General features: G+C 36.6%; 1 protein-coding gene across 4 annotated transcripts in view; it reads right to left on the reverse strand.

The window, feature by feature from the left end:
* Window positions 1-8,581: 8,581 nt before the first annotated feature.
* LOC102257980 (probable ATP-dependent RNA helicase DDX60) overlaps window positions 8,582-18,355 on the reverse strand; it is a 98,671-nt gene continuing 88,897 nt past the window's right edge. For all 4 annotated transcript variants that reach the window (XM_014535223.1, XM_014535221.1, XM_014535220.1 and 1 more), the window contains 3 exons: window positions 14,036-14,187; window positions 12,750-12,812; window positions 8,582-9,358 (listed from right to left, as the gene is read on the reverse strand). In XM_014535223.1, the coding sequence (XP_014390709.1) occupies window positions 9,259-9,358; window positions 12,750-12,812; window positions 14,036-14,187 (315 nt within the window). In that variant the 3' untranslated portion in view covers window positions 8,582-9,258. The remainder of the gene's footprint in view (window positions 9,359-12,749; window positions 12,813-14,035; window positions 14,188-18,355) is intronic.

Raw genomic sequence — 18,355 nt, forward strand, 5'->3', positions numbered from 1 at the left:
CATGTAAAGGAAAAGGAGAGGGCGGGGAAGGAGGAGGCGGAGAAGAAGCGGACCGCAGCGGAGAAAGAGGCGGAGGAGGAGGGGGAGGAGGCAGGTTCTCAGGCAGCGGAGGCGGTGGGATAAGCGGCAAAAACCATGTTAACAGTATTTAAAACCTAAGTTTACAAACCACCACTGAAGGTAGGTTTCTCACTAACACCATTGTTTCTCTATCAATCAATCCTGCCGAGCTCATCATTGTCTCATCTTCAACTTCCCAAAACAGTTAGAAATAGATACTTAAATTAACGTGTGTGTGTGTGTGTGTGTGTGTGTGTGTGTGTGTCCTTTATGTGTGCCTTGTCTGTTACATTACGCTAGAAGCCTCATGTAAAATTGTGTATCAATTTCTTTTTAATACTCAAGCTGATCCTGGAAAGTCTTAGCATGTTTTACAAGTAAAATTCCATGTAAAGCAGCCATGTTGGCATCAATCTCAAATGGATATTCGAGTTAGTTTATTTGCAAAGAAACTGTCTTGGGACTACACCACCATCACTTCTCTACCCCCAAGTCTAACTAACCTTCACGTATAAGTTAACTCTTAGCAGTCAGTTGTTTCTTATATGGTCCTTCAACATCAGCTCTTTTTTTTTTTTTCCTCACCAATTCATCTACACACAAGGCAGAACTCCCCCTTTACCTGTGACCTGTAGTTTCCTTCTCACAGTCCAACAGCCAGCAGCAGTTGCAAGACAGGGGAAGTGAGACAGCGGAGCTACACTATTTCTCTCACTGAACCCAGCGCAGCAACTTCTCTGCATCAGCTGACGGCATTAGCTTTCGTTTCCTGGAGAGGCTAAGAGGAATGATTTAGCATTATTTTTGGCCACACCCTCCAGGGAAGGAAACATTGAAGGCAAAGGTCTAATTATTACCTACACACCTACCTCATTACCTCATGGGCTGTTCGCTACTCCAAGGACTTGGTTCAATCATTCCTTTAAACTCACAGTTGCCTACCCCTCCAACCTTCTTTTATTTGCTTTTAAAGTTCTACCAAAATTAGAGTAAGAAAGGAGGATCTCTTGGGGGAAAAAAAAAGTGATCTGCTGACTGGAATGGAATGTCCAGTGGAAGGTAGAGCCCAGCGGTAGAGAGCTTTTGTTCAGCAGCAGTGCTCTGTAGAGAACCAGCACAGTGAATCTCCCTCAGGGCTGTAATGGGGCCGAGAAATAGTACTCCACTGTCATGTGCCTGTTTTCTTCATAGTTCTCATGTTCCAGGCATAAAACATTCTGAAGGTTAGAGAAAATGTGAACGTTAGATGTCATAATCCTAAACAAAATATTTGGGGGGTGGAATTCTAAACAAATCCTAAATAAAATAATAGCTAACCTTATCCAGCAAGATATAAGTTAACCATAGATTTTAAAGCCCCCACAAAATAAGTTTACATCTTTTCTCAACCATTTCCTAACCCTGAAAAGACCTTAAATGTCTCCAATCAGCTTCTTCAGCAATAATAATTAAAAATAATAAAATTTTAAAAATGGAAATAATGCCATTCTCTTTTGGGGCTTACATTAAATAACAGCCTATATATGAGACTGAGACAGTGTTTTGTAATCAAAAGAAGAGATTTGGAGCCAGACAGACCTGGGTTTACACTATGTCCTGTAAGCCGTTTTGAGCCTCAGTTTTCTCTTTTTTAAACAAGAATGATAATTACTTTGAGAGGTTGTTTTGAGAATTAAAAAAATAAAAAATAACAGTGCCTGTGACACTATAAATGAGATTTCTTATTATCACTATCATTATCTATAATAATAAAAGCATAATATGCTAATAAGACCGGATGTCCTTCTGGATGACATTCCAGACAAAGCTGGAGCTGTGAGGGAAGTCTGGGTCCTGGGTGTCTGCCGGTGGCCTGAGGGAAGCCCGGGTCCCGGGTGCCAGAGGGAAGCTGGTGACGGCAGCCGGGGGAAGGAAGGCCTACTCTTGCACGAATTTTGTGCATTGGGCCTCTAGTTTTATTATAAAATCATATTATAAAACATCTAACACTTAATAGATAATAAATACAAGTGTTCAATTATAATGTAAAAATATGTGTAGTCAAAGCTGATTGAATGCTAGCTTCTGTCATGAAAATACAATCAGAATAAGGGGGTTTGATTTTGAGACAGTAGGAGGAGCCCACTGGGAAGCACGCCTTCCTCCATAGAAGCGAAGGGTCCAAGTCCAACCACCATCCTTTCTGAGGACCTCTTTTCATAGGTTGTCTGCCCGTTATCTCTAACGGGCTGACCCTCTTTTTAGTTAGGTTTCAAGCATTTTAGACAATAGCACAGCTTAAGGGCTTTGCTGGTTCTTTCTACAGAAAACATTTGGACTCTGAATATAGGTTTGAATGCATCTCATTATATTCGGGTTTGAGTTCATTGCTGAAGACTCAAAGTTGGAGACTATTGGAAGAGGTGCTTTTATGTTTTCCCTCTCTATGAGCTCATCTCGAAGGAAAGCTGCACAGAGACGGTGATATTTGAGGTGGATTTTAAAGCATGGCTCAGATTATATAGAGCAACTGTGGGGAAATTCAGAGCCACATAATTGGTTTAAAAAGAGGAGGATGCAAACTGTACTTTGGAGGGCACTCTGTGGACTGGTTTAGTTTGGACAGATTATTAAAAATATAACATGTTGACATAAAGTAGGCAATATGGCTTGAAAGACAGGTTGATGCCAGATTATAAAGGTCTTAAGTAATATCCATGGAGTTTGGATTTTATCACTGAGAAAATGTAATGGTTTTGAGTGTATAATATGCCTCTGTAGCTCCAAATATTGAATATTCAATGATGACTGTTGTGTTTCTAATTTTCATCTTTAGCTTGGATATCTCTCCTTAACTCATATTTCATTTTTCAGGCTACCTACTAGCAATGTTAATGAGGCGTTAACAAATCTAAATATGCCCCAAACTAAAATCATTATTTCTACTCCTAAAATGTTTGCCCTGATATATCTTATGTAATTTAATGGCATCCAAGTCCATTCTTCCATTCAAATGAGAGAACTACCTCTTCTCCTACCAGACCCATACTTAATCTGCTATTAGATCTTGTCCATTGCGTCTCCTAAAGACCATTATATTCATCCCTCCTTCCTATGCCTAGCACCACTGCTTTGTTAAGGCTCTCGTTTTATCACCTCTGACTCTGACCATTTTAAGAGCCTCCCTTCCAGTCACCACATAACTGCTAGAGTTTCATTCCAGAAGAGTGGTCTGGACATTTTACCCACATGCTTTACTGCCTCCAATGGATCTCCATGAAGTGTTTAACAATAATTTTTTAAAAAGTCTAGCTTAGCCAGTGTGGTTCAGTGGTTGAGCGTAGACCTATGAACCAACAGGTCACAGTTTCATCCCTGGTCAGAGTGCATGCCCAGGCTGGGGACTCGATCCCCAGTGGGAGGCATGTAGGAGGCAGCCAATCGATGATTCTCTCTCATCATTTTTAAAATATATGTATATACTTTTTATTGTTGATAGTATTACAGATGTCTCCCTCATCATTGATGTTTCTATCACTCTCTTCCTCTCTCTCTCTCATATCAATAAAAATATATTTTAAAAATTCCAACTGACTATGTCTTCTTCAATAATTCTAAGCAGATATAAGTCTACCTCCTCTGGGTTCCCAAAGTATACTGTATTACATATACGTATCTCACTTACCACAATGGGTGGAATGATTAAACCAATTGTGGTATGTCCACACCGTAGAAAACCACTCAGGGAACATACTATTGATAATGTAACAACTTGGACGGCTCTCAAGGGAATTATACAGAGTGAAAAAGAAGCCAATACCAAAAGGCTACATACTATATTATTCTAGTTACATAGATCTTGAAATGAAAGAATTACAGAAATGGGAACAGCTAGTGGTTGCTAGAGCTTAGAGACAGCCTGGGGTGAAGGGGTGTGGAATCAGATAAGTAGGGGAAAAAGGTAGGCAGGGAGAGTGAGGGAGGTTTATAAAAGTACAATAAGAGGGTTATTGATGGTTATGGAACTGGAAATAAACTTGACTGTGAGAGTGGACATGCAAACCTACACATGCAATTAAACTTCATAGAAGTAAATACATACAAATGAATGCATGTAAAATTAATGAAACCTGAATGAATTATATTTATATCACTTTCTACATTCTGATATTGTACTATACTATAATTATGCAAGATGTTACCATTTGGGACATGGGGTATATGGAATCTCTCTGTATTATTTATGAATTACTTTTTCATTTGGGATATAATTGACATGTTAGGATTAGGCATATAATATAATGGTTTAATATTTGAATATATTGTGAAATGATTACCACAACAAGTCTAGTTAACATTCATCACCACATAGTTACAATTTTTCCTGTGTTGAAAACTTTTGTTACTGTCTTAGCAATACAGTATTATCAACTATGGTCACAATGCTGTATGTTACACCTCATGCCCTTTATTTTATAACTGTAAGTTTTACTTTGAAAAAATATATATATATATTGATTTCAGAGAGGAAGGGAGAGATACAAACATCAATGAGAGGGAATCATTGATCTGCTGCCTCCTACACACCCCCTACTGAGGATAGAGCCTGTAACCCAGGCATGTGCCCTGATCAGGAATCGAACTGTGACCTTCTGGTTCATAGGTGAATGCTCAACCACTGAGTCACACCAGCCAGGCTCGAAGTTTTACCTTTTGACCCCCTTCACCTGTTACATTACCTCCCACCTTCTGCCTCTGGCAACAACCAATCAGTTTTCTGCATCTATAAATTTAGTTTTTGGTTTGGTTGTTATTTTTTTAGATTCCCTGTATAAGTAAGATCATATGGTCTTTGTCCTTCTCTGACTTATTTTACTTACCATAATGCCTTCAAGTTTCTTCAATGTTGTCACAAATAGTAAAATTTAATTCTTTTTTATGGCCAAATAATATTCCATTATATGGATATATTTTTCTTTATCCATTCATCCTTGTCTTGGTAACTGTAAATAATGCTTCAGTGAACATGGAAGTGCATATAACTTTTCAAATTAGTGTTTTGTTTTCTCCAGATAATTACCCAGAAGTGGGATCATGTGGTACTACTATTTTTAATGTATTTGAAGAATTTCTATACTGTTTTCATAAAGGCTGCATCAATTTCCATTCCCAACAATCATGAACAAGAATTCCTATGTCCTTGCCAGCATTGTAATCTCCTGCCTTTTTCATGATAGTCATTTTAACAGGTATGAGGTAATATTTCATTGTGGTTTTGATTTGCATTTCCCTGATGATAGTGATGTTGAGCACCTTTTCATGTACCCATTGGCCATCTGTATGCTTTTTTTTGTTTGTTTGTTTGTTTTGAAAAATGCCTATGCAGATCCTCTGCCCATTTTTAAATTAGAGTATTTGTTTGCTTGTTTGTTTGTTACTGAGTTGTATGAGATCTTTATATATTTTGGATGTTAACTCTTATCAGATACATGACTTGAAAATATTTTCTCCCACTTGTAGGTTGTCTTTTCATTTTGTTGATGGTTTCCTTTCCCATGCAGAAGCTTTTTAGTTTGATGTAGCCTAACGTGTTCATTTTTGCTTTTGTTGCATTTGGTTTGGTGTCAAATTGAAACAATCATTACCAAGTTCAATTTAAGCTGCTTACCACCTATGTTTTCTTCTAGGCATTTTATGATTTTAAGTGTTACATTCAATTCAATTCTTTAATCTATTTTGAGTTCATTTATGTTAGTGTAAAATAGAGGTTCAATTTCATTCATTTGCATGTGGCTTTCCAGTTGTCCTAACACTATTTATTGAAATGGTTGTTCTTTTCCCATTATATATTCCTTTATGATTTGTATGTGTGAGTATATTATATCTTAAAACTGCATGTACATCTACAATTTTCTCAAATAATTTTTAAATAAATGTCTCTTCCAGAATACCCTTTATAGGATCAATGTCATTATGTGTGTTTTTTCATGTAAAAAAATGGAAATAAATTATGGTGATAATAATAATTCTCCGATAAATCTTATTAGGAAGATTTCACATTACAACAAATGAAACATAAAATGCTTTCAAATTTCCTATATAACCTGGCTGTTTATAAATTTCCTAAGTTACTCTCTAGGTTGTTGCTAACAATCAGAAAGGAAGCTGCCCATTAGACCCACCTCAAATAATTTAGGTACATACTTTTTTCTTTTAAGAGAATACCACATTGCAAAAAGTAATCTTATACTCTTCCTAAATATTAGGGAGCCAGATTGGCTAAGACATGTGGGGAAGAAGAAAAATCACATCTCCATGAGACTTATGAAACCAAAGTAGGAAGTAGAAATCATGACAATATATCAATATTTTGTATCATTGTAGTAGAGATAAAGAACAATAGAAACCACTTTGGTTTCTAAGAATCTTGGTGTTCAGAAATTGTTGTAATGCAAGTTTTTAAATATTGAGAATGGATGTAGCCAGAGAAAGTAAAGACCCCTAATATGGTACATCAATGATGGGCCAGTTCCAGAAAACAGAATTCTTCCATTTCCAGACAAAATGAACCACGGGTATTTTCCTAAGCCAATAAAAGCTTTGTATAAAAAATTTCACCCAAAACATCATCTTTAAGTAAGACATCTGGGTAGCAGGGCAGAGTAGACCTTCTGCTCTGAGGATGAAAGGCTTTGTTCATATTTAGGGCCTAAAATAGAATCCAGAACGGTGACCTGAGGCTGAGGCTAGAGAGGAAAAATGATTACAGTTGACTCTTAAACAGCATAGGACTTAGGGGTGTGAACCCTGTGTAGTCATAAATCCACATATAACTTCTGATTCTCCAAAAGCTTAATTATTAATAGCCTACTAATTACTGGAAGCTTTACCAATAATTTTAACAGTTGGTCAACACATTTTTTTGTGTATTACATGTATTATGTACTATCTTCTTATAATAAAGTAAGCTAGAGAAAAAAATGTTAAGCAAATCAAAAGAGAAAATACATTTACAATACTGTATTTATCAATACTATAAACTTACATTGTTTACAAGATGAATGGCCTGTCTGTACCTACATCAATATTGTCTCATATGTAGTAAAAGAAATTCACATTTATTTATAGGCATATCAATTCATACACTGATAACAAACAAACAAACAGCATATGATTGCTTTATGACAACCTAGTGTAATCAATAGGATTGTTTCATGATCATCTAACCTATACACTAATAAATGATTCATTATAAAATTTTACAACACATAGTATTACAGTCATTCAGAATATAGTATTGGAAACCACTTTTTAAAAAAACCACTTACCTGTGATGATAGGTTGATATGTAGTTTCTCCAATTACAAGAAAGATATACAGCATTGTAAGGTAATTATTTGAAAGGGAAGTTATAAGACAGTAAGTAAACATTATTGATTTTATATTAAATACCACTTACCTTATACTTATGTAAGAATAGGCTATCTACTTCCATAAAAGCCATGCAGATAATGTTCTACACGTCAACTATGTAGGCGATGGTGCTAATGACACAAGAACACCTCATACAGTTTTGCCATGAAGTTGTTATCATCATACAAAGACACTCACACACATATACAACAGATACATTTATTAACTGTACATTGTTAAAAAAAAACCAGATGATTATTTACTATTCATCAAGTGGAAATGGATCATCGTAAAAGTCTTCATCCTTGTTTTCTTCACATTGGGTAGGCTGAGGAAGAGAAAGGGAGGGTGGTCTTGCTCCCTCCCTTGACTCCATGGTGGCAGGGGTGAGAGAGGAGGAAGAAATTGAAGGTGGGGCGGGCAGGAGAGGCAGCCACACCCAGTGTAACTGTATGGAAATACATCTTCATTTTGTCTGATTTTTTTTGCTTTTTTATTTTTCTAAAAATGTTTCTATAGAGTACCGGTCCTTCTTCCACCACTTGCCTTAGTTTCAGTGCCAGTGCCATATAAGGGTCCGTGTTGTAAATGAAGTCAAAGCTGTCTTGAATAATCAGAATCCTTCTGCCTGATTGTCTGATGTCAATTTGTTTTCTGGCTTCTTCCTCATCTTCTGGCATTGGTTCGGAAGCACTCACCTCCATCAAGTCGTCTTCTGCTAATTCCTCTGGTACATTGCCTAATAGCTCTTGAATTTCTCTAGGATCCATATATTGAAACCCTTCACCACAATCACCACCTTTTTTTTTGCCATATCCACAGTCGCTTTCATAATTTCCTTGATTGGCTCTGTCATATTTTATGGTAGTAAGTAATAAAATAGACTAGTATTTACATATATTTTATGCATTCATGACATACCTTTTACTTAATTTTGTTGATATTCTAAGCTATATGGTTCATTTGTGAGTTTTTTTAAAATTATTGCAAATATCCAAAAAATATGCAATGTATTTATTGAAAAAATTCCATATATAAGTGGACCACGCAGTTCAAACCCGATATTCAAGGGTCAAATGTATGCATAAACTATCATATAAAATAAATATATGTGTGTAAATGGATTTTCAGATGCATAGACTGAACGTAGAGACCAATGGCATGTAGATTAAACCCATTTTATTACTTTGTAGTTTTCAAACAACTTATATACAATTAAAATTAAGCCAAATCATCAGCTATATTTATTTTTCAAACATCAGAGGATTTATACCAAAGTTCACATTTATCATTTTTAATTAGTAGTTTAAGATTACTGGAAGATACTATTTTAATGGCCATAAATCTAAGTCATGTAATCACATTTAGGTCAACTAGAGAGAATCAATTTTAACTTTAGGATAGTGTAATCACTTATTTTAGCCTTAATAGACACTTTACAAACTATGACATTGCGGAAAAAAATGTTCAGAATGTAATACTTGTTTAAGTCTCACAGAGTAAAAATTATTTTTGTCACTTACAAAGTCCTTGCATTTCCTCAATCAATCTGAAACTAGCTGATACATAAGCATTATTATTCAACTATATAAAGAAACCAAAACTCAAAAATAACACACTTCATTCAGTAGTATTCATAAGAGAACATGGCAGGTTTGATTACAACTCTAACTCTAAAGTGCTTGCTCTTTCTACTTCATCATATATGTATTTCTGAAAAAAACATGAGAATCATGAAAAAAAACATGAAAATATGACTTGAAAAATACCCATGAAAATATTTTAAGTGTTTTGGAAAGACTGTTTTCAGACTTTGTTAAATTTTTCAGAAAAGGTTTTGCTCAGTTGTTCAAATGCTAAGACCACATTGTCATCTTCATTTTCGCATAGTTCACGCAAGGAAACACTGCAAATGAAAATAAACATATATGAAACACCCATTTCAGAGGAGTCAGTATTGTAAGAAGGCTTTTCCCAGGCAAGCAGAATCAAGTAAATCTCACTAGATGATGAGATGTTAGCAAAATATGAAGAAGAAACATATTTTGCTCAAAAACCCATGCACAAAAAACCAACAAAGATCACAAGACAACTGGCAGTCTATTACTACAGCCCATGTCTATTACTAAGAGGATTTTAAAACCACCAAATTCCAAGTACCCTGATCCTTCCTCCCTTCAATAGCAGCCACACAAACTCCCCTTCTCTTCTACAAGTCGCCTATGGAACCTACAGGCAACTACCTCTATGAAAGGCAAAATATTCCTTCCGTTACCTGGATGTATGAGAAAATAAAGAACACATGGTGTGGTAAACAGAATAATGGCCCCCCAAAGATATCCAAATCCTAAACCCCGGAAATTTATGAATATGTTTACTTCCATGGCAAAGGAGAATTAAGGTTGCAGATAAAATTGAATTTGCTAATCAGCTGTGCTTGAGATGAGGACATTGCCCTGGACTATCTAAATAGGCACAGTGTAGGCTCAAAGATCCTTATTAGTAGAAGAGGGAGGCAGGAGAGAATAAATGTCAAAGGGATGCAATATGATATTCTACCCACCAATGCTGGCTTTGAATATAGAAGGGGGCCACGTTCGAGGTAAGGCCAGCTGCCTCTAGAAGCTGGAATAAGTAATAAAACAGCTGTCCTACAGTCTCTAGAAAGGAATGCAAGCCTGTCTACACCTTGATTTAGCTCAGTGAGATCCATTTTGAACTTCTGGCCTATAGAATTGTAAGAATAAATTTGTGTTGGCTTACGTAGTTGGTTGTGGTCATTTGTTACAGCAGCAATGAGAAACCAATACACAGGTGACAAGAAAGGAGAGATGAGATTCAAGAATGAACACTGCAATTGGGCTGATCAAGGACTGAAAACAACCAAGATCTGATTTTTATCAGCCTTTTATAAATGTATCTACCTTAGTTCCACTGGAATTCCAGTTTTGTTTTCCCTAGTGTCTTCACTGACCAAAATGAATGACCAGATCTATATTTACAACTTTGAATTTCTTCCTAGTCACAGACCTATAATTATGACTAATGGACATTTCTTCCTGAACTATATTCCACAGATATCATAACACTATTTTTGGTTGTTAGTCCCCAAATCTCCTCTGAACACTTATGTTTCCTATATATCATTAACTAAAATAGAAACCTTGGCATCTTCTCCAACTGCATGACATTTATTGACAAGTTCTTTGATTCTATGTTTAATTTTACTTAAGTAGAGTTGGTATATAATATTATATTAGTTTCAGTTGTACAATATAGTGATTTGACATTTATAGTCCTTACAATGTGATCACCACACTAAGTTTAGTAATCATCTGTCACAATGCAAGGTTATCATAATATTATTGACTATACTTACTTTCATCTCTTTCACCCATCCCATATCCCCCACTCCCTCCTCTCTGGCAACCATCAGTTTGGCCTCTGTTTCTCTGAGTCTGTTTTTGTTTTGTTTTGTATGTTTTTGTTTTTTCAGATTCTACTCTCTCATAAATATTTCTCTAACCACTCTTCTTCAACATTACTTCTATTTTCTTAATTCAGACCCTCACTTATTCTCACCTGCATGACTGTTATAGCCTTTGAGCTTCTACCATTTACATAAACCATACACCGTAGACTCATATTACACTCATTCTTATGCACTGCCTACACATTGCTCCAAATAGTAAGCTCAAACTCCAAATTATGATAATGAAGACCCTTTCATATATATATATATATACACACACACACAAATTGTCTTTAAAGCTGCTTTAAGCAACTCAGCATCTCCCCATCCCTATCACAATCCCATATTCTACATGCCACCATACTGCACTTAAAGTCTATGCCTGACATATCAGGCCCTTTCCCAATTCTGTCCTTTGAAAGCACTATTCCCTCTGCTCCATTCTTTAAGACTTGGTCAAAATGTTACTTTGATAATCCTTTTCTGAATTCAAGGTAGAGTGGGTCACCTTTTATCCATCATCCTAGTACTTATTACCTTTGTAATATTTTCTCTCAGTACATTGTAAGATTTTTTTAAAGCAAGAATATGTTTAATAATTCTATCTCAAATGTTTAGACTATACCTCAAACCAATAATACTTTGATACTTTTATAAAAGTGAATGAATGAATGAATGATTTTCCTAGGCTCAGCTTTTGAGAGAGCTCCTAAGTCTCTTAAATTTCTTGGAGTGCTCTGCACACCCTAATGTGGATAACTATGAACACGTAAGGAATACTCAATCTAGAGCAGTTCCCTCTGCTTCACCATTCTAAAAGTTTCATTCTCCATATAAAAAGTTCAAACATGTCTGATTAATCTCAGATAAAGAAATAAAATGACCTGATTAGCAAAAACCCCATAAACAAGGGATTCATGGCAAATTATATGTATATGTGTACAATTTTTTAAAGATATTATTTTATTGATTTTAGAGAGAGGAAGTGAGAGAGACAGGGAGATAGAAACATCAATGATGAGAGAGGGACTCTTTGATTGGCTGCGTCTCCCACGCCCCCAACTGGGGATCGAGCCCACAACCCAGGCATGTGCCCTGACCTGGAAATAGAACCATGACCTCCTGGTTCATAGGTTGACACTCAATCACTGAGCAACACCAGCCAGGCATATATGTGTACAATTTTTAAAGCCACAGAAAAAGGAACATTCATAAAGTATTGAAGTGCATGCAGACTGGAGGCATCAGGAAGATGAATATTTAACGAGGCAGCACTAGATGGTCCTAAGGAGAACCTGCTAGTGGAGCCTAGGAATGGGAGTATCCACACAAAATTTGGAATTACTTGGGTCTCCACTGGGCTCTGTTAAAGATTAAAATAGGAAGCCAATATGAGAGATCAGAATTGGAGGAAGCCTGGAGAAAACACTAGATAAAGCAAGAGTCAAGAATATGTAAGTGGATATAAACCAGAAACCTGATGGAGCCCTAAGGGGCCCTCTGAAGTATCATGTGTCTGATGTACACTGATTATGGAAATTGAGAAATTCAAGATTATCGAGGTTTTAGAATATTGCTGTCTATTGGTGCACAGTGCCTGGGGCTGAGACTGGTCTGGATGCTACTTTATGTCAAATGGATTTGGGAATTAACTCTAAGGTAGAAATAATGTAACAGGATGTTAAGAAGTTCTGAAAATTTTGGGGAATTGAAATGCATAGCACCTAAAGGTTCAATGATACCTGTAAGTATGAACTTAACATTTTTCAAATTACCACTAAATTACTGGAAAATTTGAAATCGGTATTTAAAAGCTATAACAAACCTGATAGATTGAAGGGTGAGTGAAAAATCTTTCAATAGCTCATAAGCGTCTCCTTCATTCATCCTAAACAAAACAATATTTGGAAAAATCAATGGTGCAAAAACATTAAGGAACTTCTTATTCTATATTGAAATGTTAGATTCATCGATAATAATGGATTGCTTTTGTCTTCCAAGAGGTATTTACCAGAATCATTTCTACCACTGACTCCCAAAAGATAATTTAACCTGTGGAAATGATGACTATGAATTCAATAACAAGTATCACAGCCACGGATGACCAACAAAAATCAGAGTCTGACCATCTCAGGAGAAATCCAAAGTAGGAAAGTAAAGCTCAACAGAGTGAATGAGAGCTAGATACTCAAATGGGAAGAACGAAATAAATTATTTACTAATATCATGGCTGCTTTATTTACAACAGTGAATTTTATTTTTTAAATGATTACTATTTCTCAAGAGTGTTAGAAGTTGCAAATTCTTTAATTTAATAAGGACTGTTCAAAATTTTATGTAAAATGCATACTGAATTCTGATTGTGTGCTCACTGCCTGGGCCAATTTCCCCATTCCGAGGTAAACTCAAGAGGATGTATTCCTGCTTACTATTTTAAAAATGGTTTCCCTGCCTGAGAACTAAAACAATTGTCTTTTTTATTCAGTCCTCAAATGTGTGAATTATATACTTTCTATATAGTTCTATCATGAAGAGCTTGTAATTATTATTGTCACTCAGTTTCAAAATATCTAATAATGAATAAATAGGATACTTAATAAAAATATATTTTTACATTTGTACTAGTGATGGATTCGTGCACATTGAAAGGAAATTAATTAAAAGGTGGCCAGTGGGGCGGGACTGGGTGAGAAGGACCAGACACACCCTGGAGCCAACTTCCCGCAGACCCTCCCCAGCATCTGAGTCTGTAGAGTGAGAGAGGTAAGCTCCGGCAGGTGGGGTCCCTCAGCCTGGCCTGTGAGGATCAGGCAGAAAACAGCTCTCTGACATCCCCCAAAGGACCCCGGAGTGCGAGAGGGAACTTTGTAAAGTTGCTGTCCTACAGGGTGTGGAAAGCAAATGCAAGTGTGCAGTAAACCAGATTCGGGGCTTAAAATTCATTAAGTTCATTCATTTAATATACAGATATGGAAACAGAGATCAACCTAGAGATGGAGATGGACATAGATATAGAAATAGAGATGAAAGAGAGAGGTAGACATGGGCAGGGATGTGGACATGGAGGTAGAGAAACAGGTAGTGATTTACACGGAGAAAATTAAAACATACCTGTTGTCCTGGACTAATCCTGTCAAGGAACCATGCTTATAGAAATCAAGTGCATAAGCATTAAGTGGCATTCTTCTTCCTTGGCTATCAAACCTGTGCGGCCAAAGCACAGGAGCCTGAGCATGACTGATACCAATTGTGCGCAGAATGACCTGAAGAAATACAATTTTTCTTAATTTATTCATTCATAATGAAAGTTTATTACATTGTGCTTTTCAGTTACTTCCTTAAAGCAGCATTTCTAAAGCACACTCTTTCAGTGAGGGAAGGGGGTGTCTTTCATACACACTGGGGTGTGCTACCCTAAGCAACCCTAGAAAATAGCTTGGATCCACCTATGAACATTATTGCTGCACAGCATATTGATGGCAATTTCAACCATCCGCCTAGAATACAGCAAGACTCACTAGGAAAGGAAAGCTAATTGAAAAATTCATCATTATCCTAATTGGTACAGGAAATATCTTTATAAACACAGCATCAGGGAGCTTGTACCTTGTTATGTCTCAGGAGAAGAGTTCAATTGAACAACTCTAACACTTTTTATAATCCAATTACCAGAATAAAAAGGAAAGGGAGAGGGAAGAAGGAAAGAAAAGGAAAATAAGAAAAGGAAGAAAGCAAATCAAGAGTTTTCCATGTCTGCTCTTTTTTTTTTGAAAACTGTACTTTGCAGGGCCAATAGGAACTCTAGTATATTGTCGGTAAGAGTGTAAATTGGTACAATTTCATTCTAAATGACTTGATAGTAGCTTGGAAAGTTACTATTAGTAACATCCATTTGGATATTTTTATACCATTATGATCTAGATAATCATTTTGACCCTAAAACTCCAGAAAATTTATACTCAAATGAAACTGTTGCACATGTGTACCAGATGTTCATAGTAACTCTATGAATTATAAATACTAGAAACAAACACAAACATTTATTTACAGGAGAATAGATCAAGATGTTGTTTTACTTTCACACTATGAAATACTATGAAGTAGCAAAAATAAAATAGAGCTTCATGTCATAACATGAATGAATCTTATGGACATAGTGTTAGGTGTATAAAGCAACTTCTAAGAGGCCACAGTAAGTATTCCTTCACTTTTTACAAAATTCAAAAGCAGAAAAAATAAAATGAGATTTTGGTATGTGACATTTTAAAGGAGAAATAAAAACGCAAAGTTTAGAACAGATGATATCATGAGGAAAGCAGAGAGATAAGTGAATGAAATAGGGGAGGAGCACATGGCTGTTATTAGTTTTATGCCTTATAGTTTACCTATATTCCATTTAAAGATATGTATGCATGCATATTTAGGAATACAGTAGAATGTAATGAATAATAAAGCAAAATATGTTTTAAGATATTATAACTTACACTAGTAAAGTAAATTTGTATAAAGCAAGTTGGATAAGGCACAGGGCATGTTACGTTACCATTGAGCAATACACTGGAAATATTCACAAGATGCTTCAAAACAGATGAAATAGACCTGCCCCCTTCTCTCAAACACATCAAGCACTTCATGCCCTGTACCTAAAAGGTCACTGCTAATTGATGGTGATTGCACGACAGTAAGACATAGACATTATATCCTGTTATATCTGTGTCAGTGTCTCTTCAAAAGACATGCAAAATCTCTCACAAGGAAACAAAAGTGAATGGTACATAATGTTCATAAGTTGAATTAACTGTATGATAAAAAATAAGTGGAAATTATGATACTTAAAAATTAATATCTTTTTTCAATGTGAAATAAAATTATTCCAAAATCTCTTAGGTAAGTAATTGTTTGTGATTGCACAAATAAAATACAGGGGGAAAAATCTTCATAAAAGTACTGGTCTTATAAGCTAACATGCACTCCTTTATTATTTCTATACTCGGAATCCTCATTCTTAAAAGGCAGTTTATTATAAGACACTACCCATATGGGGTAAAGCTCTACAGAGCTATCCGCATAAGAGCTTTACGCAGGATCTGGAGCAGTGGACTCCAACTTGTTTTGGGCTTTTTTGTTTGGTTTAGTTTTGTTGTTGTTGTTTTGTTTGTTTGTTTGCCTCAGACACCACTTCCTTTATTTTTTCCTCAATTACAGTTTACATTCAATATTATTTTGTATTTGTTTCAGGTGCACAGCACAGTGGTTAGACACCCACCTACTTTATAAAGTGGTCTCCCTGATATGTCCAGTAACCACTTGGCACTATCCATAGTTATTACCATATTATTGACTATATTCCCTATGCTGTACTTTATATCCATGTGACTATTTTGTAACTACCAATTTATACTTCTTAATCCCTTCACCATTTTCACCCAGTCTTCCAAACCCCCTACAATTTGTTTTTAAATCATGTTCCTTATCAGTAAAATAAGTTTCTTTCTTGCTTCTTCTTTCATAAATGCTTTATTCTCATTATATAAAACAAATACCTCCCCAACTTACTATTGTACATTTCCTTAGGGTTTTAAAATGTACAGAGCTTTCCTATTGAGAAAGTGAATGACTTTGAAAACTGTTTAACATTTTTTAAATTAGATAGTCTCGAATTATTTGAATTCAACAAAATTGAAGGTGGATCTAATCAAGTTGTTAATTAAAAGAACATTAAATATTTTTGATGGTAGATTGTTCAGTGATTTGGGAAATACAACTCAGGAGATTTTAGAAGAATTGTGTATTATTGTTATTGTTATAACAAAAGTTGTTTCATCTCTACCACTTATCTATTTAAATAAGTTTTTTTCAGGATTCAAATTAAGATTTGATGTTGAAACCCTAACTCATTCTGAAAATAAATAAATATTTATTCATAGTTATATGTACTAATTAAAAAAGAAATAGCCTCATTCATGTCATTAACATATACATTTCTAATACAATAATTAATTTACATTTAGTAATTACTCCTCAAAATTTATATTTTATATAAGTTTTTGTGATCAACAGAAAATAACCATTACTTTGGAATTACATACTATTTCAGCTAAGAAATATGAGGTAGGGTACTTCATTAGGATGATTACATTGAAGGAAAATTGTGTGGAGAAATGCAGAATCTAAATGCAAGAGAAAGAGAACTACACCAAATTTTAAATCATTAAAAATTTAATTATAGACTTGCTTTTAACTTTAAAATTATGGCTTTAAAACACTTCTTTTAACTTGAAAATTATGGTATTAAAACACTTTGGACTTTTATTCCATTCTATACATTTAAAAAGAATGATGCAATGGTTTATTTTTATTTATTTATTTATTTATTTATTTATTTATTTTAATCCTCACCTGAGGATTTTTTCCATTAATTTTTAGAGATTGTGAATGACAGAGAGAAATATAGATGTGAGAGAAACATATCGATTGGTTGCCTCCTGCAGGAGCCTACAATCAAAGTACGTGCCCTTGACTGGAATCAAACCCGGGATCCTTTGGTCCTCAGGCCAACGCTCTATTTATTGAGCCAAATTGGCAAGGGTTGCAATGGTTTTATATTAACACTAGAGGCCCGGTGCACAAAATTCATGTTCGGGGGGGGGGGTTCCCCTCAGCCCGGCCTGCACCCTCTCGCAATCCAGGACCCCTCAGGGGATGTCTGACTGCCAGCTTAGGCCCAATCCTGCAGGGATCCCTGTGGGATCCAGCCAAAACTGGCAGTCGGACATCCCTCTTGCAATCCGGGACCACTGGCTCCTAATCGCTCACCTACCTGCCTGCCTGATCCCCTCTAACCACTCGCCTGCCTGCCTCATTGCCCCTAACCCCTCTGCCTGCCTGCCGGATCACCCCTAACCACTCTGTCTGCCTGTCTGATCACCCCTAACCACTCTGTCTCACCCCCACTACCAAGGCTTTGTCTAGAAAGACATCCAGAATGACATCTGGAAGGTCTTTCGGCTGTCTGGCCTAATTAGCATATTACCCTTTTATTATTATAGACTTGGGGGTGGGGGGAGAGGGGTCCCCCAGCCCGGCCTGTGCCCTTTCGCAGTCTAGGACCCCTCGGGAGATAATGACCTGCTGGCTTAGGCCTGCTCCCAGGTGGCGGAGGGCACGCCCAATCCCTAGGTGCAGCCCCTGGTCGGGCTCAGAGCAGGGCCGATTGGGGGGTTGGGGCACCGCCCCCTGTCACACTCAGGGCAGGGTCGATGGGGAGGTTGCGGCGCCACCCCCTGTCACGCACAGAGCAGGGCCGATCAGGGGGTTGGGGCGCTGCCCCCTGTCACTCACAGAGCAGGGCCGATCAGGGGGTTGGGGCGCTGCCCCCTGTCACTCACAGAGCAGGGCCGATCAGGGGGTTGGGGCACTGCCCCCTGTCAC

The sequence above is a fragment of the Myotis brandtii genome, unplaced genomic scaffold (assembly GCF_000412655.1).
Source record: "Myotis brandtii unplaced genomic scaffold, ASM41265v1 scaffold14, whole genome shotgun sequence".
Lineage (NCBI taxonomy): Eukaryota > Metazoa > Chordata > Mammalia > Chiroptera > Vespertilionidae > Myotis > Myotis brandtii.